This window comes from Geotrypetes seraphini, chromosome 2 (assembly GCF_902459505.1).
Source record: "Geotrypetes seraphini chromosome 2, aGeoSer1.1, whole genome shotgun sequence".
NCBI lineage: Eukaryota > Metazoa > Chordata > Amphibia > Gymnophiona > Dermophiidae > Geotrypetes > Geotrypetes seraphini.
The window spans coordinates 348,419,271-348,443,378 of NC_047085.1; the positions used below are offsets into that span (position 1 = coordinate 348,419,271).

The window sequence follows — 24,108 nt, forward strand, 5'->3', positions numbered from 1 at the left end:
GGGAAGGAAAACCTTTTATACGCTGAGAGATTGGAGAAACTGGGTCTCTTTTCCCTGGAGAAGAGGGGACTTAGAGGGGATATGATAGAGATTTACAAGATCATGAAGGGCATAGAGAGAGTAGAGAGGGACAGATTCTTCAAACTTTCGAAAAATAAAAGAACAAGAGGGCATTTGGAAAAGTTGAAAGGGGACAGATTCAAAACAAATACTAGGAAGTTCTTCTTTACCCAACGTGTGGTGGACACCTGGAATGCGCTTCCAGAGGAAGTAATAGGGTAGAGTACGGTACTGGGGTTTAAGAAAGGATTGGACAATTTCCTGCTGGAAAAGGGGATAGAAGGGTATAGATAGAGGATTACTGCACAGTCCTGGACCTGTTGGGCTGCCGCGTGAGCGGGCTGCTGGGCACGATGGACCTCAGGTCTGACCCAGCGGAGGCATTGCTTATGTTCTTATTTGACCAAGTATTTTGAAAAGAGATAAGTTTTCAGTTGAGCTCTGAAATATTTATAAGAACAAGCTCCAAGCAATAACAATCAAAATTCTCTGTCGTGTGAAGCAGCTTGGAATGCTAAAGTATGGTCCAGAAATTTATTTCTTTTACAGCCCTGTACCGACGGAAAGGTGAATAGGGCATGAAACTTCTACTATTTTTATACGATGCTAGAGAGAATCTATTAACCATATAAAATGGAGCGGTACCATACATAACCTTATAGCAAAAGCAACCCAACTTAAACAAAACACGAACCTCCATTGGCAGCCAATGCAATTCACAATAAAATGGAGTCACATGATCATATTTTTTAAGACGGTAGATCATTCTAACCGCTGTATTATGAATCAGTATGAGTCGAACCATATCCTTCATGGCAAATATTACAATAATTCATAAGTTATATATTGAGTCACTTATTTTAATTTAAGCCATTTTCTGATGCTTACTGGGAACTCTCTTCCATACTTCACATGCATATTCCCAGCTGAAATTCTATGTACTGGCTTTGCCATATATGTTTGAGATGAGATACTGGTTGCATTGTCTCATAATCAAAATTCTTCTCCTGTATATTAACTGTGATATGTACAACTAGATGGTCTCATGTTTTAGTTAATTTCTGTATATTTGTATATTTCTAGTAATTATTTGTATATTTTATTTATCTTGAAAAATTAATAAAATATTTGAAAAGGAAACAAAACAAAAACTTACTTGTAGTCTCCCAATTTCTTCACCAAATTTCTTCTGCTGTTTCGCCAAAACCGACTGGTGATATTCTGCATGGGCTTGCATTATACAGTGCTTCGCAGCCAGCACTGGAAACACCTCCTGGAAATAGAAATACTAACCAGGGGAGAGTCCAACCAGAAATAACCAGACACACAACATGGGATGCAGGAAGAAAAAGGAAGAAGATAGGAAATTAGAATTGACAATTAATTATGAAGATAGGTTCGTTAAACCAAGCAAAGTTCTAAGGATTTTACACGGATTGAATTCAGTATATGTTTCATTTTTCAAACTGGCCAGTCCAAAATGTACTTTTATCACTTCTGCATCCCCGCAGACTAACATTCACTGGAATCAAGCCGTGAAGAAGTCACCGTATATTAAAGAAACTATAAATATATACACACACACACATAGAAGTTTAGGCATGCATATCCAAAGAGTGAAGAGACACATTCATGAAGATGCACAAGGAACAGTGACTTAAAATATTACATTCTTCCCATCATACCTATTTTACTTAACAACTCACCTCACTGAGATGAGACGAAATCTAACAGGAGGGCTTGAGAGATCTGATGATTATGCAAACTAATTATTTTAACTTTGACAAAATGCATGATTTAGTAAAAAAATTTCCTGTGTGCTAATTAGGGAAAATAGTTTAATAAATTAGATATTGAAAAATTTGGTTAAATTTTAAACCCCCTTACCAAATACACAATTTTGAAGTCTTATTTCATCTTAAGATCTCTGTTCAATATCTATCAAAAATAAAAATGCTTCTGCAAGTGTCTTCATATCCAAAATGCATAAGCCCCATTACTACTGGCATTACAGTTACAGATCTTATATTCTGCTATTAACTGTTAAAGTTTTGTTTATTGTTTAGCAGAAAAGAAAAGAATTACTAGATCGGTTATCTAGGAATTTCCATAATACATTAGTAGGTGCCCGCCAAGTACAGCAGATATATAACTGAAGATATATATTGAACTGCTTGTGGTATTGCAGTATACAAAATAAAGTTATTATTATTATTATTATAAGTGATACATAGTAGTATATATTCTCACATGTGGGTGATGTCATCCACAGAACCCAGTACAGGCATTACCCAGTACATTGTCACTTTAAATCTTTAAGCAGCGTCCACATCATGCACATACAGGTGAATTTATGACTGACAACACACAGGATCAACAATTCAATAAAAAACCTAAGAAACCAACTAGACAAAGTGGTCAGCTTGTGAGAATATATGCCTGTGGTCCTTGGGGACTTCCTGCTATAGATAAGTATCGTCACGTTCTCCAAGGACAAACAGGCATTACATTCTCACATGTGGGACTCCCAAGCTGCCAGGATCATGTCTCTGAAAGAGATTAAACATTGAATTAAGAAGATCCTGGCGAAACCCAACAGTTGAAGGGAAAGTTGTTGCTCAGATAGAGAAAAGGTGTAAATAAAACATGTGGATAAAGCAAAGCCGGCTGACAGTGTATCTAGATATTCAGAAAGCTTTCGGTCAGTAGTGTGGCGGGGACGCACTTCTGAGCCCCCCTCCCCCACCACAAAAACAAGGACCCCCCTTACATCCTCCCCCCCAACACCAAGTGTTCCCTCGTCCCCTCCCACAAAACCCTGGTGGTCTAGTGCAGTGGTTCTCAATCCTGTCCTGGGGACCCCCCAGCCAGTCGGGTTTTCAAGATATCCCTAATGAATATGCATGAGAGAGATTTGCATATAATGGAAGTGACAGGTATGCGAATCTCTCTCATGCATATTCATTAGGGATATCTTGAAAACCCGACTAGCTGGGGGGTTCCCAGGACAGGGTTGAGAACCACTGGTCTAGTGGGCTGGAGGGGGATTCAGCTCATACTCCCCAGCTCAAGAACCCTCCCGACAAAACCCCCACCCCTGATACATTTTGCCTAAAATTAGGCAGGAGGGATTCCCACTCCTTGTGCATCCTGGATGCACTGGAAGGAGCCTAAGATCCCAACTGACTCAGGCACCTAAGGTTCTTCCCCCTAGGACAGGGCCCACTCATCTAGATCCAAAGTCTGTCTGCTGAGGAAGTCTAATCTAATCTAGTATTTGAGCGTCGCACAATACTTATATAGGCTCAAGGCGACTTACAGCGAGAGAAGAAAATACTTTAGAACACAAAAGGACCAAGGAGGGTAAAGTGGAGGAAATTAGCAAGAAATTGCGATTAGGACAATACCTAGACATTTCAGTTTGAAGATTCTTAATAATAGGGAACCATTTCTATGTAGAGGAGTATTAGGTCAAAGATCTTTGGTCCAAGCACGGATGGAAACATTGTACATGTTGAGATCTTTAATAGTTGGCAAGAAGTGGCGTGGTTGGTGGAGGTATTGAGGTAGTTGGACTTGGACTTAGATTCATGTATAGTTCAGATATCAAAAATAAAAGTTTTCAGTTTCTTCCTTAATATGGTGTAGTTAGGTTCTGTTCTGACGGTTTCTGTGAGGTCATTCCAAGTTTTCAATCACAAGAAAGTGAGCATGGAGTGGAATATTTGTTTGTACATGAGATTTTTTGTTGTGGGGAAGTTCAGTTGTATCCTGTTAAGATTTTTGTGAGGCAGACCATGTCATGGAGAATAGGTGAATAAGTAGTGCAGCCAAGTTTCCTTAGAGTATGCGCTGTATAATGTATGATGTTTTGAATTTTATTCAGGATGGGATGGGTAGCCAGTGAAGTTCTTTGAGGTAAGCAGAGACAGAGTTGTATCTTTTCAGTTTGAATATGAGTCTTAAAGCACTGTTTTGAATGAGCTGCATTTTGTGGACAAGGGTGGTGTTGATTCCCATGAAGGCAGAATTACAGTAATCCAGTTATTCTATACATTGTGCCTTTTTTTTCAGGAGCTACTTGAACTGATAGAGGTGTCTCCCTATTCTCAAATAGGGTATCTCAGGACTTTTATGGAAAAGTATTTTGATACAGTCATTTCTTCAGAATTCCATTACTCAACGGTTTTGTCTTCCACTCATATTCCCTTGTTATTCATTCTTTACACATTTATTATGTCCATATATTTTCTTTTAAATTTTTCCATATTTAGTTTTAATTCAAAAAATTTTATTTTTATTTAGTTTACTCATTTAATTATTACTGAGTTGTACACTTTGCTTTAAATAGAATTATGACCTTAGAAAGATCAGTGTACTCTTGTTAGGATGTTTCATATCTTGTTTATTATCTCTGTCTTTATTTTTACTCCTACTGCTCAGTAACTGTCTTCTAGGTACTTTAGTTAGATTGTGAGCCTTCGGACAGTAAGGGAATTCCAAGTACCTATTCTTTATTTATCTTATTTTTATTGTATCCTTTAAAGTATATTTCTCTGTAAACTGCTTCGAACTTAACAGATTTAGCGGTATATAAGAAATAAATTACATTACATTACATTTGGAGGCGATTCATAGTCAAGAAGCTCAAAAAGCTGAGAGCGAGGTTCTTCCTCCATCTCCATCTTAATGGGTAATATTTGACCCATTTGCCTAATACTTCTTCTCCGCCAGAAAATGTATGTCATAGGATTCTTCTGCTGTCAAGTCTGGAAGATCCTCATCTATGTGGCTGGCGATATGTACTAGGTGAAACAGGGGGTGTGCATCAAAAGGCATATCAATTGTGCATCGAGGCAGAGGTTGATACTCTGACCCAGGAAATAACTCCTATGCCAATGGCAATGCATGCATGGAATGTGTCCATGCCAACCCCGATGCTGAGCTGAGGCAGGCATAGACACCTTTAAAGCATGTGAAGACTGCATCTGCAGTAGCCCCAAAAGCTCTTCTTTGAGCATTGCCCGGATCTCTTCTTGAAGAATAGGCATCTGCACCAGCACCAGAGTATACATTGGTGTGGAAGCAGTCTGTGGTACCAGTTGTCTGGGAGTGGAAAACTTCAATTTCGAGGCACGCCTGGTAGGAGATGTGATCTCTAGCGATGGAGAATGATCCATGTTGTATCAACGCTTACAACATGTCAAAGAGGTGTATGTCTGGGAAGATGACATTCAGATGCGAAGGAGTGGAAAAGTCAAATCCACAAACACATGCCAAACCCAGAGGAGGAATGTGTTATGTGGCATAGCATAGGTGCACAAATTATTGATACTGATGCTGGTGCATGTTGAGTGTCAGGCCCCAAATATCCCGCTATGCTCAACACCAAACCAAAAAGTTTTATCACACTGGATTTGTCGGGCTTTCACAGTGGCCCCTTCTTGCAAATGCAAACAGAGTTCACAAAGAATGTACTGATGTTCAGGACCTAGACACTTGTGAGAAATGAAACTCATAATATATTTCTAATAATGTTAATTATTGCAGGATGTAATAATATATAGAAACAGTAAGAGAAAAGTATTAACACATAATTTAGGGAATAGATAACATAACACAAACTCAATGATACATTAATAATGTGTAGTAATGTTAATTGAAAAAACTAGTGTTAATTATTGTAAACTGCAGAGGTCTGCATAAAGTACAGAAACTGCTGGTAAATTGTTGATAAAGGACAGGAAGGACATTTTTGAAGGAAACAATGCCTCCAGTAACTGTAAAGTATGATGATCCTGCAATAAGACATAAGGGCTTTGTTGAAGTAGCTATCTGAGAACACAGCACCTCCAAAACATCCTGCATGTATGGTGAGAACTTAAGAATGTAGCTGAAGGGATGGACACATGAATAACCAAATATGGGAAATAGGGTTGAGGGTCGGCATGAGGGTAATGGGAAAAATAAGCAAGGGTACAGAAAATGGAAATATAGAGGGAAACATTTCATAAGTTGTGAACTGTTACTGCTCTAACCAATGAGCAGACAGGCAGGAGGGACTAAGAAATTTGTGGATTAACTATATAATAAATAATCATACTGAGCTTTGTATGTCTAGTTTATGTTGACACCCTCTTGCAAGAACAACTAATAAGATCATCTGCTTTATTCAAAGCCTTTCCAAATTATCCTTGTGAGCAGTTTCTTGTTTCTCACACTCTGAACACACCAATTGTGGGAGTCAGAGTCTGAAATGGTCCAGTTACATACATTGAGTACATTTATTAAAGCTGCTCAGCTACCTCTGACACTGAAGGAAAAATGGCAGGCAGAAATCAAAAGTCTCAATGACCCAGAGAGTTTGAGTAAAAAGTATACTAAAAAAACGTCAACACTCCCTGGGCCAAAAAAGGATCTCAAAGTGGCATAAAGGTCAAAAATTGACAGAATTTAAACAAAACAACTGAAAATCAATAACAATGAAGAATTATGTAGAAAACAAAATAATATCAGGAAGACACAAAAAAAAAAGATTTAAATGTTTGACACAGCTTCTTGGCTCCATGGAAAACTTAAAACTGTTGGTCCCTCATGCCAACATCAGGCAGGAAAGCACCTGTACATGCTCAGTATTGGCATTGCCTAAAATATTTAAAGTGACAGCACACTTGGCAGTATCTATAGATGACATCACCCACATGTGAGAATATTTCTTTTTGTCCTTGGAGAATGAGAATTTTAGAGATCTAGTTTATTGAAAACACATTACCAGCTAGCTTGTTAATTGCTAAAAAGAAAATCTCCATTATATTTTTATTTATCTATGCCCCAGCTAATAAATAAATACAACAAACTGTCCTTGAACTAGAAATTACCTACAAACACTGATTTTCTAAAACCTGGCTCATTTTCCCACTTTTAAACCACCACTTATTGCACTCCTTAGGCATCAACATGAATGTAAAACCTTTATCAGATTAAAAATACCCAGTGTTTTTTTGTTAGTAGAAAGACAAAAAGATAAACAGTAATACCACCAAAGATCCCTGGTCCATCAAAATTGAACTATAAATCAGAAATATTAGTGTAAGAATTTCAAGAGAGTAAATACACAGCCTTGTTATAGTACAGTCCTTTATACTTCAGACAAGAGATTCTAAAATCATAATGTTCCAAGGTTGCCATGCTACAGATACAGCTTAGGGCCCTTTTAGAACCACAGAAGAATGCAGTAGTTTATTAGGTATCAATGCATGTATTGTTGATGCGGGCTACAACAGTCCAAGAAATGTGGTTTTGACTTATATCTGTTCACTGGGACCATCTTCAACAAGTCTGGGAAATGGCAGCTCTGCCATAAGCCCTGAGAAATTGCCTCATCAAAGAACTTGCAGCTGCATTCACTATGCCCACAGAAACAGAATGGGAAAAGTGCCTTAATAATATAGGCCTTTATTAGCAGGTATGAAATTGACAACAGCAGTCCAGCAAATAACAAACTCAAGAGGGGTATGTACCAAAATTTATCTCAAAAATCCTGTTGCATTGATAAATATCAATTTTGGATTGAAAAATAGACTTGAAAGTTAGATGACTATGTGTGCTATTTATAGCTAAGGTTTTAATACATAAAAATAATAGCTATGTGTGTCATACTTCCCCCCTTTGGGCTCCTTTTACTAAACGGAGTTACTAAACACTAAAGATTAGTGTGCGCTAAATGATAAGCCACCCATTTTATTCCTATGGGCGTCTTAGCATTTGGCACAAGCTAAATGTTAGCGCACCTTAGTAAAAGGACCCCTTTATTCATTGGCAGTAACTGGTAAATGCTAATTTTTTATATTAAATTTAAAAGGGTTTATTTCACATAAGACCAAGATGGAAGACCAATAAAGTAATATTTTGTACACATTTAACTGTAATTAAGGCCTTTTCCTTTTCAACATGGTGGCTGAAAATCCTGTTTACTTGTCAAGCTGAAAATAAAATGATTAAGATAATTAAATTAGTGGTAATAAAATTAAAAATATAAATAAGCCAATATGAATTCTACAGTTTTCTGGGATACAGTTTCCTTTAGCTAAAAGGTTCCCATCCTCTGCCAATAAAAATTACTGTATAGGACCAAAGGTTTCAACTTTCAGTTAACTATCTAAACTACCAATCTACCAATGAAAAACAAAGTACAGTAAAACCTTGGATTGCAAGTGACTTGGTTTGCAAGTGTTTTGCAAGACAAGCAAAACATTTTATTAAATTTTAATTTGATATACAAGCAATGTCTTAGAATACAAGTACATACAGTTTACACACATCACAACTGAGCTGATGGTTCTTCTCTCTCTGACTCTGCAAGAGTGTAGTGACTGTTCTATACAAGCGAGGTCTTGCAATACGTCCATACAGTATACACATGTCACATCATCACAACTGAGCTGATGGTTCTTCTCTCTCTCTGACGCTGAGAGTGTAGTGACTGTTCTAAACGAGCAAGGTCTTGCAATACAAGTACGTATAGTATTTTGTATTAAAGTTTTTGGGTTGTGGAACGAATCGTCTGAGTTTCCATTATTTCCTATAGGGAAATTCGCTTTGATATATGAGGGCTTTGGATTGCAAGCATGCTTTTGGAACGAATTATGCTCGCAAACCAAGGTTTAACTGTATTCTTAAAAATTAGTGTTTCGGTTGGACAAATGGTAAAGTGGGCTGTCATGATGGTTCACCTGACGTGCTGTATGCTGCCGTGCAGCTAATCTGGGTTTAAATTCCTGAGCCCGGCTCATGAGCCAACACAGACTTCAAATCCCAAATACTGTGCAATGGTGCTTTCCATTCTTGAAATCCCTTCACTGGTTCCCTGTTCCTTTCCGATTTCAATTCAAGATACTTTGCATAGCATTCTTACCTCTCTAATCTGATTTTTTTATACCCCTTCTAGATCACTCCATTCATTAGACTCGAATCATTTGGTTCTATTGCCCCACCTCCCTGTCCAAGGCTTATTATGAGTTGACCAGGCACTCGGCCTTTTTATAGCTCCAAAATTATGGAATGAACTTCCACAATTTATTTTCAACATTCCAACTTTTTAACATATTTAAGAAAGCTTTGAAGACATTTTATTGCGAGAAGGCATTTAGTCAGTCCTCTTTGTATTAGTTTGGCATAGCCCTGCATCATGAGTACTATTTTTTTTTTTAATTATTTACCGCATAAAGTATTTGGACTTGTTGCAATTATCACAGTGGTCAAAGTGTAGTGATTGAATAGTAAAAGTACAATTTTTCAGGGTTTTACCCTGTTTGTGATCTTTACACCATTGAATTGGTTCTGAGCACTACTGACACCTGCAAGTTGGTATTATATGTGCAATAGTGGGTGGTCTTTTGTATTCTGTATAGAGCCCTGTATCAGATATACAGTATATGACTTGGGGGGGGGGCTTTTCTAGCATGGTTGACTCTCTGCACTTTCAAGACTTAATATGGAGTTCCTTTCTGTCTATCATATTTTAGATTGTAAACTGCTTTGACACAGGAATTAAGGTGTAGCAAGTACTGTAAGTAAATAAATAGATACCAGGTTTAGAAGGTCACTATGCTCTAAATTCCATGGCAAAGGACTTCTGCTGCAATTGTTAGACTAGTGAGGGGAACAAGGGTTAACACATAGATAACACTTGGGTAAGCTGTGAAGGAAGACTAATGATGCTGTAGAAGCTAATAACCTAAAAACCCAAAGCAGCAGCAGTAGAAGGAAAACTGGAACTTAGCACACTCTACTTCTGGAGAATGAGGCTGTCTACGGGTCAGGCATTTCAGTTGACTGTAATAATTAGTCAGTTTCACAAGGCTGTGTATTTATACATCCAGTCAGTCCAAAAGGAAGACGTACTATGGATTTATCAGGAAAAGCAGATAATGAATTAGGAAAAGGAAAGAAAAAGAAAGCATCCCTGGATGTGCTTTCACATATCTTCGTGTTTCATGCTACAATTCTTGTGCAACAGTAGGCTGTACTTACTGTAGTTTCACAAGTATGAAATTTGCAAAATATCAGCTTCTTCTGCACTATTCCTGTAACTGACTGTTAGTACCACAACATACTCTTATTTTCAGAGCCATGATTTCGGTGTTTTCCACAGCAGATACCTCACTACACTGTACAACTGTCAAGACCACATTGGTATAGGAGTCCCTCTAAAGACTGCACGTAGGTAGCTGCCTGTGACTTCTGAACTACAAGCTGGGTATCATACCCAATGGGTATGCACATTCCAGAGACAGAAAAATAGAAATTTCTTGGGAGGAGAGTGGGGATTAGGGAAAAACACATACTCCAAATAACGCACTACTCACATTCACACATTTAACTAACCTTGGGCAGGGTATCCTTGTACTGACACTGTTTGAATGCATCACTATAATAATCTGCTGCTTGATTAGCCAATTTTGCTATAATCCCATCTTTCATTTTATCTGAAGTAAAACACAAGCATAAACACAAGAGTTAAACAATTATTTCTGCTGCATCAAATTATCCAACTAAATCAGCTTCTTACTGTGATTACTTTTAACCTTACTGAAACAACCATTTTCCCAAACATGAGCAGTGGCTAATCCAGTGCCTGAGATATTTTGCCAAGAGAAATTTATTTTTTTAGTAAGCAAGACAGCCATATAAAATTTACAAGGAAAAATGAAGCGACATACTCTCTGTAGTTCTGGAATTTAAAAGTTAATGAAGTAATGTCTACACTGTAACCATCAATTATCAAACAATCATACAAGATATGGAAACCCATTTTTTAAATTAAATGATTAGGAAATTATATCACTAAGTATTTAACATATTTTGCGTGTGTTACATGCCTGATTGGACCTGAATGGCTTAGACTCCTCGCCTTGTATCCCAGGATAGAGGGAGGAGCTTAAGGCCCTGATTGGCTTAGAATCCAAGGGGTTGGGCCTTAGGTATCTGAGCCAATAAGGGCCTTAGGCCCCTCCCCATGCATCACATGATGCACCAGAGGGGGAAGTTCCATCATTCAGAAGCGGCGAACCTACGAGCAAGATAGACTGAGCTTCTCTCCTGCTCCAACGTCTCTGAGAAGATACAGAGGATGGAGTGTGCAGCCCTTCTGTCTTATTTGGGGGGATAGGGGAGGGTAAAGGATGTTTGGGGGGCACCTGGCACGGAAGTGGGCATCCCAACTGCCGTATCACTGCCACAGGGGGAAGGGAGGGGGAGTCACATTGGCAGGAGGGAGTAAGCATCCCTCCTGCAATTTTTCTGCCCTGTTGGTGGTGGGGGGGGTCGTGGTGCCCTAACAGCAGTGACAGGAGACTGCTTCCCTTGTCACTGCTGTTAGGGGTCTGCGTATGTGTCAATTGCTCACTGAGCGATTGATCTGTCGAGTTTGCATGCAAATGATTTGCATGTAAACTTGGTAGTATATTGATCGCTAGTTCAGAATTGGCCATTAGCGATCCAGTTGGTATTACTGACTATCTTTAGTCAGGCCTTATCCCTATTAATTCCCAAAATTAACTGGATAAATGCTTAACACTGTTGCTCTTATAGAATTCAATTGACTTCAAACCTCACAATAAATTTTAGCTAGGTGTAGAAACTAGTGCTTTTAAAAATACTAATTGATATTTTAGTTGTGTTTACAAATCATATGGAACAAATACATTCTATTGGTGCATTCTGAAGATATCTTACAGGGAAAGTACTAACATTTATTAGAATTGTCAAGATATTTTTATACCTTTAACACATAGCACAGTATGTGGGTGCTTGCTATTTACTAGTTATTTGATTCTATAATTAAAGTACTTACAAAATATTTCTTGGTGCTCTTTGAAATAAACTGCCATAAATAACATTATTTGATTAAACATTAATGTTTATGCTAGCAAAAAGCTATATTTATCTTGACAAGTGTTAGTTTTCTAGTAACCTGCAAAGGAAACAAGTTACAAACTTTGTAGCCAGAATTGTGAACAACTGAGTCAAAGCATTAAAGGGTTTTATTTAACAGCTGTTTCACACAACACAACCTGACCATAGATGGCTCTTAATACTTGGGGATAAATACTATCTTAAATCTGGTGAAAGTGGGTAATAAATACTAAATAATTTATATCAATGCTCCACTATCTAAATTGATGATGTGGGTGGTGGAGGTTTGACCATTTATGCTCTGCCTAAAATAAAAACCTGAGGCTTTTTCTTCCGTTGAGATAGTGCTCTCAATTTAGATAGTGGAGCATTGATATAAATTATTTATTATTCTTAATACTTAGGCCCATTGTACAGTTCGGATGGTGGCAAATATTTCATTGTATATGTTCCATTTAAAGCTGGAATGAAAATGACTGGGTTTTTTTAGTACAATACCAAATAGAAGTGTTTACTCAGTGGTGTTAGGGCTGTACCAATACAATACAGTGTGGATTGGCTGTTCATGCATTATTATTAAGGTGCAATAGGGAATCTATTGAAAACATGATGGATATATATCATAAGTAAGTTGGGGCCATGTTTTAAATTGAGCTCGGTTTTATGACAACTTTTCCATACTGAAGTATACTTGTGGGCTGGGTGACTTGTGGATCTTGGGCTTTATGGGATTCAGTGTGTGGGGTGTTGTGTAGCTGGCGCTTTGTATAATAGGGATTGAGTGGACATTGACAATGACATTGAATGTGGGGTGTTTGAATAAAAAATGATAGAAGTGGGAATGAGAAGGTGGGGAAAATATTAGTTTTCATATTGGCTAGAAGGATATTTAGAATATAGAATTTACAATTACTGAAAGGTATTGATTGTAGTTAAGATTATTATTATTATGCAGCAAGGAATCTATTGAAAACCTGACAGATATATATATATTATAAGTATGAATTTGGGCTATTTTAAAAGTGAACTCTGTATTATGGTAACTGTTCCATTCACATATCCTAATTGGAAGATTATATTTAGTCCCTACGTCTTTCCTTTTATTTCTATAGTACAGTTTGTATGGTGGCATATATTTCATTGCATATATTCCATTTAAGGCTGGAATTAAAATGACTGTTTTTTTGTTTGTTTTTTAGTACAATAGCAAATAGAAATGTTTACTCAGTGGTGTTAGGTCTGTAACAATACATGTTTGGGTAGCATGCAAATCTCTCTCATTCATATTCATTAGTAATAGCAGCAATACATTTTTATTGTACGAGGGCTGTTCAAAAAGCTAGGGAAGCATGGTTTGGTGCACATATGTAGGCAACTGTAATGTGCATGCTTGAATTTTTTCACGCCTACAGAAGCTGTCAGTCACCGGCAGACCGCCGATGAGTGAGGAAGTGTAAGTGAGTGCCGTCGGATTTTCGTTTTTGAAAAAATGACAGAAAACGTTGAACACTACTGCATTAAATTTTGTGTAAAGCTTGGCAACTCCCAAGTGGAAATGATCTGCAAGATTCAGCAGGCCTTTGGGGACGAAGCAATGGGCACCACACAGATAAAGGAGTGGTACAACCGCTTCAGAGATGGCCGCACATCAGTGGAGAGTGAAGCACGTTCTGGTAGGCCCTCAACATCCAGAAATGAGATCGTCATTGACCAAGTGAGGACCCTGGTGATGCAGGATCGTCAAATCACGATCAGAGAACTTACAGATGAGGCAAGCATCAGCGTTGGATCCGTTCATTACATTTTGACTGAGGATTTGGGCTTCAGAAGAATTTCAGCGAAGTTCGTGCCAAAGCTGTTAACGATCGAGCAGAAGCAACTCCATTTGGAGATCGCACAGGACATACTGGAGACTGTGAACAGTGATCCCAACTTCCTCAGCACAGTGATCACTAGAGATGAGTCCTGGGTTTATAGGTATGACCCAGAAACCAAATTCAACATCCCCGAAGCCAAAAAAAGCAAGGCAGGTCCGCAGCAATGTCAAAGTCATGCTGACCATCTTCTTTGACTCAGTGGCGTCATTCATCACGAATACGCACCACACGGCACAACCGTCAACAAGGGGTACTACCAAGAGGTTTTGCGTTGCCTTCGTAACACTGTGAGACACAAATGGCCAGACCTGTGGGCAGCGGACAATTGGCAGCTCCATCACGATAACGCACCTGCCCATTCTTCACATTTGATATGGAGTTTCCTGGCCAAAGACAACACACCTGTGATTCCTCAGGCAACTGTCCGCTACATAAAATCGGTAAATAAACAACAAAGAAAAAAGAAACCCCGATGATTCACTGATGAGGTCTCGTACCTCGTCAAGGAGAAGAAAAGAGCGTTTCTTTCATACAAACGAACCAGGGAAAAAGAAGCTAACATCGAATACAGGACAAGGTCTGCAGCGGTCAAAACAGCAGTCAGGGAGGCCAAAGTTCGAGTGGAAGAAACTCTAGCAAAGAACATTAAGAAAGGGGACAAATCCTTCTTCAGGTATATTAGTGACAGGAAAAAGAACACAAACGGGATAGTATGCCTTAGAACACCAGACGGGAATTATGTGAAAACAGATTCCGATAAAGCCAGACTACTGAATGATTACTTCAGCTCAGTCTATACCTGCGAGGCACCAGGGCACGGGCCACAGCTGGAAGCAAAGCAAAGCAAGGAAGACCCATTTAAGAATTTTGAGTTCACGCCAGCTGATGTTTACAGCGAACTGTTAAGACTCAAGGTGAGCAAAGCCATGGGACCGGACAAATTGCGCCCAAGAGTGCTCAGAGAGCTGTGTGATGTACTGGCGGAACCGTTGGCCATGCTCTTCAATCTCTCCCTAAGTAAGGGGAGAGTCCCCCTGGACTGGAAAACAGCCAACGTCGTTCCTCTGCACAAAAAGGGATGCAGAGCAGAGGCTGCGAATTACAGACCAGTGAGTCTCACATCAATAGTGTGTAAACTCATGGAAACACTACTTAAAGGTAAATTAGACACGATTTTGGACAAGGGGAATCTAAGGGATCCCAGTCAACATGGATTCACTAAGGGTAGGTCATGCCAATCCAATCTTATCAGCTTCTTTGATTGGGTAACAGGGAAGCTAGACTCGGGAGAATCTCTGGACATAGTGTACTTGGATTTCAGTAAAGCTTTTGACAGCGTCCCACACTGTAGACTGTGAAGCAAGATGAAATCGATGGGATTAGGTGAGACACTAATTGCATGGGTTAATGATTGGCTGAGTGGTAGACTTCAGAGGGTGGTGGTCAACGGCACCCTTTCTGAGACATCGGATGTGACCAGCAGAGTGCCACAGGGCTCAGTCCTGGGTCCATTCCTTTTTAACATATTCATAAGGGACTTGTCCCGAGGGCTTCAGGGTAAAGTAACACTATTCGCCGATGACACCAAAATATGTAATATAGTAAGTGAAAGCAATCGGCAGGATAGTTTGACGCAGGATCTGCTTACGTTGGAAAACTGGTCCTCGACATGGCAGCTGGGCTTCAACGCTAAGAAATGTAAGGTCATGCATCTCAGCAGCGGAAATCCATGCAAAACTTACACCTTAAATGGAGAAACACTAGCTAGGACTTCAGAAGAACGAGACTTGGGAGTAATCATCAGTCCAGACATGAAGACTGCCAAACAAGTAGAGAAGGCCTCATCCAAGGCAAGGCAAGGCAAATGATGGGATGTATCAGTAGAAGCTTCATCAGCCGCAAACCTGAAGTCATAATGCCACTATACAGAACCATGGTGAGACCTCATCTGGAATACTGTGTGCAATTCTGGAGGCCACATTACCATAAAGACGTGCTTAGAGTTGAGTCGGTTCAACGGATGGCCACTAGGATGATCTCCGGGCTTAAGGGTCTCTCGTACGAAGAAAGACTAAACAAATTGCAGCTCTACACTCTAGAAGAACGCAGGGAAAGGGGGGACATGATTGAGACATTTAAATATATCACAGGTCATGTCGAGGTGGAAGACGACATCTTCTTTCCCAAAGGACCCTCGGTCACAAGGGGGCACATGCTCAAACTCAGAGGAGGGAAATTTAATGGTGACACCAGGAAGTATTTCTTCACAGAAAGGGTAGTAGATCACTGGAACAAGCTTCCAATGCAGGTGATCAAGGCCACCAGCGTGCTTGACTTTAAGAATAAATGGGACATACACGTGGGATCCCTACGAGGGTAGAGTTAAGGAACTAGGTCATTAGCACTCAGACTTAATGGGGTGGGTCAGAAGAGTGGGCAGACTTGATGGTCTATAGCCCTTTTCTGCCGTCATCTTTCTATTTTTCTATTCTCCTGACATGGCTCCATGTGACTTCTGGCTTTTCCCCAAGCTGAAAATGCCCCTGAAAGGGACCAGATTTCAGTCAAGATAAGACATCATGCAGAATGTGACAGGCCAGTTGCGAGCAATCTCAAAAGAGGCGTTCCAGCGCTGCTTCCAACAGTGGCAGAACCGTTGGAAGAAATGTGTGGCAGCCCAAGGGGACTACTTTGAAGGAGATTAGCATAAGATTGTTGTATCTGAATACGAGTATTTTTTATGAATAAAGTCCGATACTTTTTGAACAGCCCTCGTATACGTTAGAGTGCTCTTCTGATTGCTGAAGGCTTGTTATATGCATAAAAGCTCATTAAAGCTCATTAATCTGAGAAAAAAAAATACTTAGGCCGAGATGCACAAAGCTCTGTCAACCCAATAAAAAATACCAGGTTGGGAGCAATTTACTTTTACCGGGCTAAGCTCACAAAACTAGCATGGAAATCACATCACATGCATGCTATTTGTACAGAGCAGCTCAGAGAAAGAGGGGAGAAACTGTGCCTGGCATCTCTCAGAAGAGCAGATCTCTAGGCACAGCTTATCCTCCTGCCTGCAGTTGCTATTCTCTCCCTCTGCCCAGATGATGGCGGTTCCAGAGTAGCGAACAGCTGAGAGCCAGCAGAGGGGAGACTGGTGGCTTCTGGCTCATCCGATTCATGGTTTCTCCTGCTCTGGAGCTGGCAAGGAAAGCCTCAGTTAGCTAATAATGGCTCCAGAGCTGAAAGGGGAAGACTCAATTCAATTGAGCCAGCTGGTGCCACTCTCCCCTCTGCCAGTGCTGAGCTAATTGCAGCTCCAGAGCCACCATCAGATGGACAGAGGGGAAGAACAGTGGCTGTGGGCTTGGTTTTGTTGGGGGGGGGAGGTTGGAGGGTGAAGTTGTTATGCATGCACAACAGCTACCAGCAGCTACAGAGCTGCCAGAAAATTTTTTTAAAAAAAGGGGTGGGGCATTCTCTTTTGTGCATCACAAGGACAACTCATGAAAATACCAATGAGCTCCTTGTAATACATTTGCATAGGGCTCTCAGGGAAAGATTCTCTAATCTTCGCAATAAAATCTGATATGGACCTATCACGGCCACTATTGTAACAATTTCAAAAAGACAAGTCATTCTTAAAAAAACCATGTGTGCAAAACGAAAATCAGCAGGAGGGATGGCCACTCCCTCCTGCTGCTGCCATCAAACAATCCCCTCCTCCTCCTGACAGCAGGATGGATGCCCACTCCCTCCCATCATCACTGTCAAACAACTCCCCCCCCCCCCCCCGCCGTCACACACACCCTTGGTAGCGGGACAGATGCCCACTCCCTCCCACCACTGTGCCCCCGGCAACCCCCTTCCCTTCTTCAGAAAGGCTGGCCAGAGGGATGCCTACACCCTCCAGCCGGCAAGTCCACTTCTTCAAAATGTCAGGTCTTCCCTTCAAATTGCATCCTGGGATGCACTGGGGAGGGGCCTAAGGCTCTGACTGGCCCAGGCACTTAAGGCCCTTTCCATAGGAGGGGCCTTAAGCAACCTTTGTCAAACAGTCTTAGGCCTCTCCCCAGTACATCCCAGGATGCACCGGGAAGGGGAAGGCCTGCCTGCCATTTTGAAGAGGCGGGCCTGCTGGCCAGAGGGAATAGGCATCTCTCTGGCCAGTCTTCATAAACAAGGTAAGAGGGGTGGCCATCTCTCCTGCTGCTTGGGGGGGAATGGTGGGAGGGAGTGGGCATTTCTCCCACTGCAGAGAGAGTGTGTCAGAGGTTGCTGGACGGTGGCAGGAGGAAGTGGTCATCTCTCCTGCTGCCAGGGGGGGAGGGGGATTGCTTAGCAGCGGCAAAAGTTTCTAGCAGGTCTGGGCTGTCAAGCCTTACTTTCCTGTCAATGCCTGAGCCAATCAGGGCTCAGACACTGACCAAAAAGTAAGGCTAAGACTGCTCAGACCTGCTGGAAAATTTTGCTCACAAATGTAGGACAGCGAGGTTAGAGAATCACCCGGCAATAATAGATAATCACCCTGAGTGCTTCTTTATATATTAATGACCTTGTTGTAATACATTTGCATGGCGGAGTTGGACACTGCTAGGAAAAGACAGCTTGGAAAGTGCTTGGAAAAGACCATGGTAAGCTGTTTTAATAATTTGCCACTAAAATACATGGATGCTAAACCAGTTGGAATTGGTTTAGTGACCACGTTAAAGTTTTGAGAATCTTCCCCTGAGTGACAGAGACTTGAGTGGTGTAGTTTAATTATTCTGGTGCTGATATACTTTTAAATGACTTTTCATGGTAATATGAAGCTTCCTTTAATTCACAGGAAAAACAAACTATTACCTCGTGTAGCTTTTAGGAAAAATACTTCCTGGGCCTGAGCCAACATTATAAGACTGAGGGTTCCAACGGTGTCTGGAGAGATGTCTACTGTAGGCTCCCGATTTAGAGCAGATAAGACAGTGTCTTTAATGTGACAGAATGCACCACTAGCCAGCTGATTAAAAAAGAAAATGATTATTACTATCAGCCATATAATGTACAAATAAGGCAAACTAAAAATAAGACCTTTTGATTCAAATGATCATCACTAGGTGGTGACCACAGATCCTTATGAGTATTTTCCTGGGCTACAGATAGAAACTAAAAAAATATCTTCTGACCACACATTTAGAATACATACTGGCTCACATATTTCTTACCACCAAGTTTGGGCAAGGTTTGCACTTATTAAATGACCCCATAAACTGGAGTAAGCTGTAACGCCTAAATACAAGTCTAATTTTGGTGAAGCTTTTCAGGTAGGAGCAATTTTATATTGGTACTTATACATAATATCTGCTACACAAGGTTAGAAAGACTATTAATAAAATTACCCCAAGTGACAAATCCTCAAAGAAATCAAAGGCATCTACCAAACCTATTTAATATGTGGATCTTAAGCCATTTAGAATCTTTTCCTTTTTACTGAAGCTGTGTTAGCTTTTTAGGGTTAAATTTATTGAATCAATATGAATCCAAGATAAGAATCATGTTGTCAATATAAAGCATCCGTTTATTTCCATTTATTTTTCCTTATTTAATACTTATTCTTACTGATTGTAGTCATACTATTCCACAGGGAGGGTGGGCTATTAACACACCTCAACAATTTCAGTATGGAAAGATTAGGTTCTTACCTCGATAATTTTCTTTCTAGTAGACAGACACTCCATTCCTGAATGTGTGTATAGTCAACCCTTCTCATGAGAATTCTTGTAGGGAGCTTCATTAGCATTCTTTTGCTCTGCCTCCCATCCTTCTGGACTGTCCTCCAATTCCTCAGTTCATATCAAAGCACAAGGTGAGCCCTGGAGAGATAACAGATTAGGGAGGAATACGGGGACACTCCCCAAGAATGACCAAGCAGTATTGTAAAATTTAATTTCCTAATGGCCAACTCTTCCTCCATCCCATCCCAGTAAAAGCCAGGGAGTCCCACATGTGAGAATATGCTGCCTGCTTGTCCTGGGATAAAGCATAGTTACTTACCATAACAGGTGTTATCCAGGGAGGCAGATAGTCTCACATGTGGGTGACATCATCCACGGAGTCCCAGTACGGACAGCTTTAAAAGTGCATCGCCACTTTAAGTACTTGAGAAAGTTTGCAAATTGCTTGCACCGTGCATGAGCGAGTACCTTCCTGCCCAATGCCGCTCATGGCTCCTCAGTTTGGTAACCAAGCTAAACAGCCAACCAGGAGAGGTGGGTGGATTATGAGAATATCTGCCTGCTGAATTGTATAAAAGCTGGTAGTGAAAATTCACATGTAAAAAATACATGGATTTCTTACCCATTTAAATTTCTACCTGCTGTTTACCTGTCAGCACTTAAATGTTTTAAGTTACATATTCAAAGACTGAGTTTTATCACAAAGATTTCATATGCCCTCGCTATGCACCAAACTACTCTGCTTTTCTAAATACAAAATTGACCAAGTTCTATAAAACAGCTGCTTAAACAAAGAAGTAGGCAAGATTTTTTTAAAGTACCGTATTTGCCGGCGTATAAGACGACTTTTCAGTACCTTAAAATTCTCCCCAAAGTCGGGGGTCGTCTTATACGCCGGGTACTGTTTAGAGAGCTGCACGGGGACGCCCCTAGGGTCGCGGGGATCCCGTGGGGACGCCCCCTAGGGTCGCGGGGATCCCATGGGGACGCCTCCGAGGGTCGCGGGGCTCCTGCGGGGCTGGATGCTCAGTTTTCTGGATGTACGCGGCTCTTCTTCTCCCTACCTTCTCTGCTTGCAGCACAGAGCCGAACGGAAGTCTTCCCGACGTCAGCGCTGACGTCGGGAAGACTTCCGTTCGGCTCTGTGCTGCAGGCAGGGCAGAGAAGGTAGGGAGAAGGAGAGTGGCCTCGCGGTACCAAGAGAGAGGGGCGGCCGCCCCGCCCCGGTTGCAGCACAGCCGGCCAGGTTCCCTTACTTTTGTGGCACTTCCCCGACCGACCGATAACAGCCCGGGTCCGACAATCCTCCCTGCCCTGTAGCCGCGAATCTAAATTACCTTCTTACAGCAGCTGTAAGAAGGTAATTTAGATTCGCGGTTAAGGGCAGGGAGGTTTGTCGGACCGGGGCTGTTGTCGGTCGGTCGGGGAAGTGCCACAAAAGTAAGGGAACCTGGCCGGCTGTGCTGCACCCGGGGCGGTAGAGAAGGAGGGGGGGAGAAGGACGCTGAAAGGCCATGGTGAAGACAGGAGGGGGGGGGGAAGGACTCTGAAAGCACTTGAAGACAGAGGAGGGAGAAGGAGGCTGAAAGCACATGGGGGAATACAAAGGGGTGGAGAAGGACGCTGAAAGGCCATGGGAAGGGTGGGGGGGGAGAAGGACACAAAGGAAATGAGGAAGAGAGAGTAGGAAGAAGACAGATGCCAGACTATGGGGGGAGCAGAGAGAAGAAGATGGGTGCCAGACCAATTTGGAAGGGGGAAGAAAGGGAGAGGCACAGTAACAGAGCAAATGGAAGATGCAGAAGGAAGAGAGATAGTGGATGGAAGGAATTGAATGAGAACATGAGGAAAGCAGAAACCAGGCAACAAAGGTAGGAAAAGAATTCTATTGCTTTAGTGAATTAATTAAAATTGTTGAAATAAATTCTGATGTTCTTTTAAGTTTTATTTGTCGTGCAGAAGGTGTGCGGAAGAAGGGGTAGTCTTATACGGCGAGTATATAACAAACTCTATATTTTAACTGTAAAAGTTGGGGGGTCGTCTTATACGCCCAGTCGTCTTATACGCCGGCAAATACGGTACATATTTATGTGGTCAGCACAGCTGCTCACTGTATAAATATTTTGAAAATCATCCCATTAATATATGGATTTTAAACTTAATGCTAACAAAAATGTAAAGATGCAAAATTTCAGATGAAAGCTCTCCAACACAGTTTAAGTTGTAAACAAATCAATATTTTCTATTGCAAAAGTGACTGAGGAACTGTTATGCCACTATTCCAAGGTCATTATCTATTGGGACAAGGCAAACTCACAGCAGCAGTTTACTATACAAAATTCAAGACCTGGCTGCCAACTCCAAGAAGAAAACGGAGATGGGTTTTGTTTATCCTTGTTCTGCATTTGTGATTTATAAAGTGACAGTTGTACAAAATATTGTTCTTTTTATACTTTACAATTTAAATTCTACTGCCTACTATTTAAGACTTTATACGGAGACAGTCCAAACTACCTGAATAACCGCCTCATCCACAACACTGCAACCAGACATAGGAAAACTCACACCCCATTCTCATACCCCCAATTAAGGAGGTCAAACGGAAAAAACTATATGATGGCCTCCTGGCCACTCAAGCAGCCAAACTAGACAACCAAATCGCCAATCTACTGACGGCATCCCTCGACTACAAGACTTTTAGAAAAGAAATAAAGACCATACTCTTCAAGAAAACTCTGAAAAAAGAAATAATACCGCAAGTCTCAAACTCCACCTCTCACTAAAGCCAACTACCCCAAACAAATAACCTTACCCATTTCTCACTCTTTTTGAAAATGGCCAATTTATTTTTTTTTTTTTTGTAAGTTCTTGTTGTAATACATCTTGAATAATTATTTTGTAATCCGCTTTGAACTGCAAGGTAATGGCGGAATAGAAATCCCTAATGTAATGTAATGTAACTTTAATAAAATGGGTGGGATCAGACAGAGTTAGGGATGGAGACAAACTTTGTCCCCGTTTCATTCTGTAGGTGCCACTTTCACTAATATAAATATCATGCTAACAAAATTGCCTAAGTCAAACACACAGAACACAAATACTAAATCCATAAGAGCTGACCAAAAATGATAAAACGAATTAAACCAAAATCCCAAGATGCCACACCTTGCATGTAGTATACAGCACCTACATAGACATATAAATAAAGGAGTCTAAGTCGAAGTGGAGATACCATAAATAAAGAAGTCAAAGCCCTGCTTGGTTTTGCTGTAAATAAGAACCACAAAATCAAGTATTAATCACCAGTATTAATCGGTAGCATGGAATGCTGCTACTCTTTGGGTTTTGGCCAGGTACTAATGACCTGGATTGGCCACCGTGAGAACGGGCTACTGGGCTGGATGAACCACTGGTCTGATCCAGTAAGGCTATTCTTATATTCTTAAATGATACTTTTTTAGCCCAATATATTTTCATACCTGATAAAATTTTGCAGCAGTTCTTAATCCTTCATCATTATCGAGGTTCTGCTCTGAGGCAATCTGACTAGCCAGTGCTCCAGCATTGAACAACACGCAGCTCTTCTCATATCCGATGCTAGGTAGTGCTTAAAATAAATAAATAGAAAGTTGGCTTGTGCATCATACTGTTACTGCTAAAATACATTTAGGGAGGGAGTGGAATAACTGTAATTACTACTATCAATTACTTTTGTCTACAGGCTAAGTGCATTTTGATTTTCATACCAAAACCAGCCTGAAATCTGTATTTGGCTTGGTTTTAATTAAGTCTCGAATAATGATGCATTTTCAGCTGAAAGCATTTTTGGTCCATAGCTCCCCCACCAACAAACTGAAACAGCTCACCTTCCTCACTCCCCCTCCCCAAAAGCAGCAGCCTTCCCTCCCAAATTCATCCATAAGCCTCACGCTGTGCCAGCTCCAATCTTAAAATAGCTGCTGTGACCTCCAGTTTCAATTTCATGAGACTGCTGCTGGAAGTCATGGCAGCCATTTTGACTATGGAGATGGCATGGCTAGGAGAGACTAGAGCTCACTCATGCCCCTACAAGCCACCAGACTACCAGCATGGTACGATAGGCCCAAGTGGGTCGGGTGGGGGGGGGGGGAGGGTTGTTTCCATTAGGAGGATAGGCCAGGTCAATTTCAACCGCCATCTACTTTTGTTCTATATAAAGTTATTTACCTGCTAACACCTTTCTGCCCCTTTATCTACAATCATTCAGACCCATTTAAATTCAGTAGCTCTTATATAACATAACAAAAATGGAGCTAAACATATTACATAAGTTACATCAAGAGGCACAAAAATTATTGCATGCTTAAAAAGGTAATAAGTCTCTCAACCTTATTTTATGTGAAATGTCTTCATTTTCAGAAACAGCAACACTGATGAACTAATGAATGAAGCCCAGCTACATAGCAAACACCAGACTCAAAGCACCACCATCATTAGTGATGTATTAGGCAACAGATATGGGTTACCAGTCAGAGGAACAAGAGAAGTCAAACATTGTAGTTGTT

At 40.8% G+C, this 24,108-nt stretch overlaps 1 protein-coding gene across 2 annotated transcripts in view; it reads right to left on the reverse strand.

Annotated features, from left to right (window-relative positions):
* The window catches only part of PDCD6IP (programmed cell death 6 interacting protein), a 184,452-nt gene that overhangs the window by 126,297 nt on the left and 34,047 nt on the right, over nt 1-24,108 (reverse strand). The window contains exons 4-7 of one of the 2 annotated variants that reach the window (XM_033930347.1): nt 23,044-23,171; nt 18,696-18,849; nt 10,447-10,547; nt 1,217-1,333 (exon numbers count right to left, since the gene is read on the reverse strand). In XM_033930347.1, coding sequence (XP_033786238.1) covers nt 1,217-1,333; nt 10,447-10,547; nt 18,696-18,849; nt 23,044-23,171 — 500 coding nt within the window. Of the gene's footprint in view, nt 1-1,216; nt 1,349-10,446; nt 10,548-18,695; nt 18,850-23,043; nt 23,172-24,108 lie in introns of both variants that reach the window. The other variant, XM_033930346.1, reaches the window with a different exon arrangement.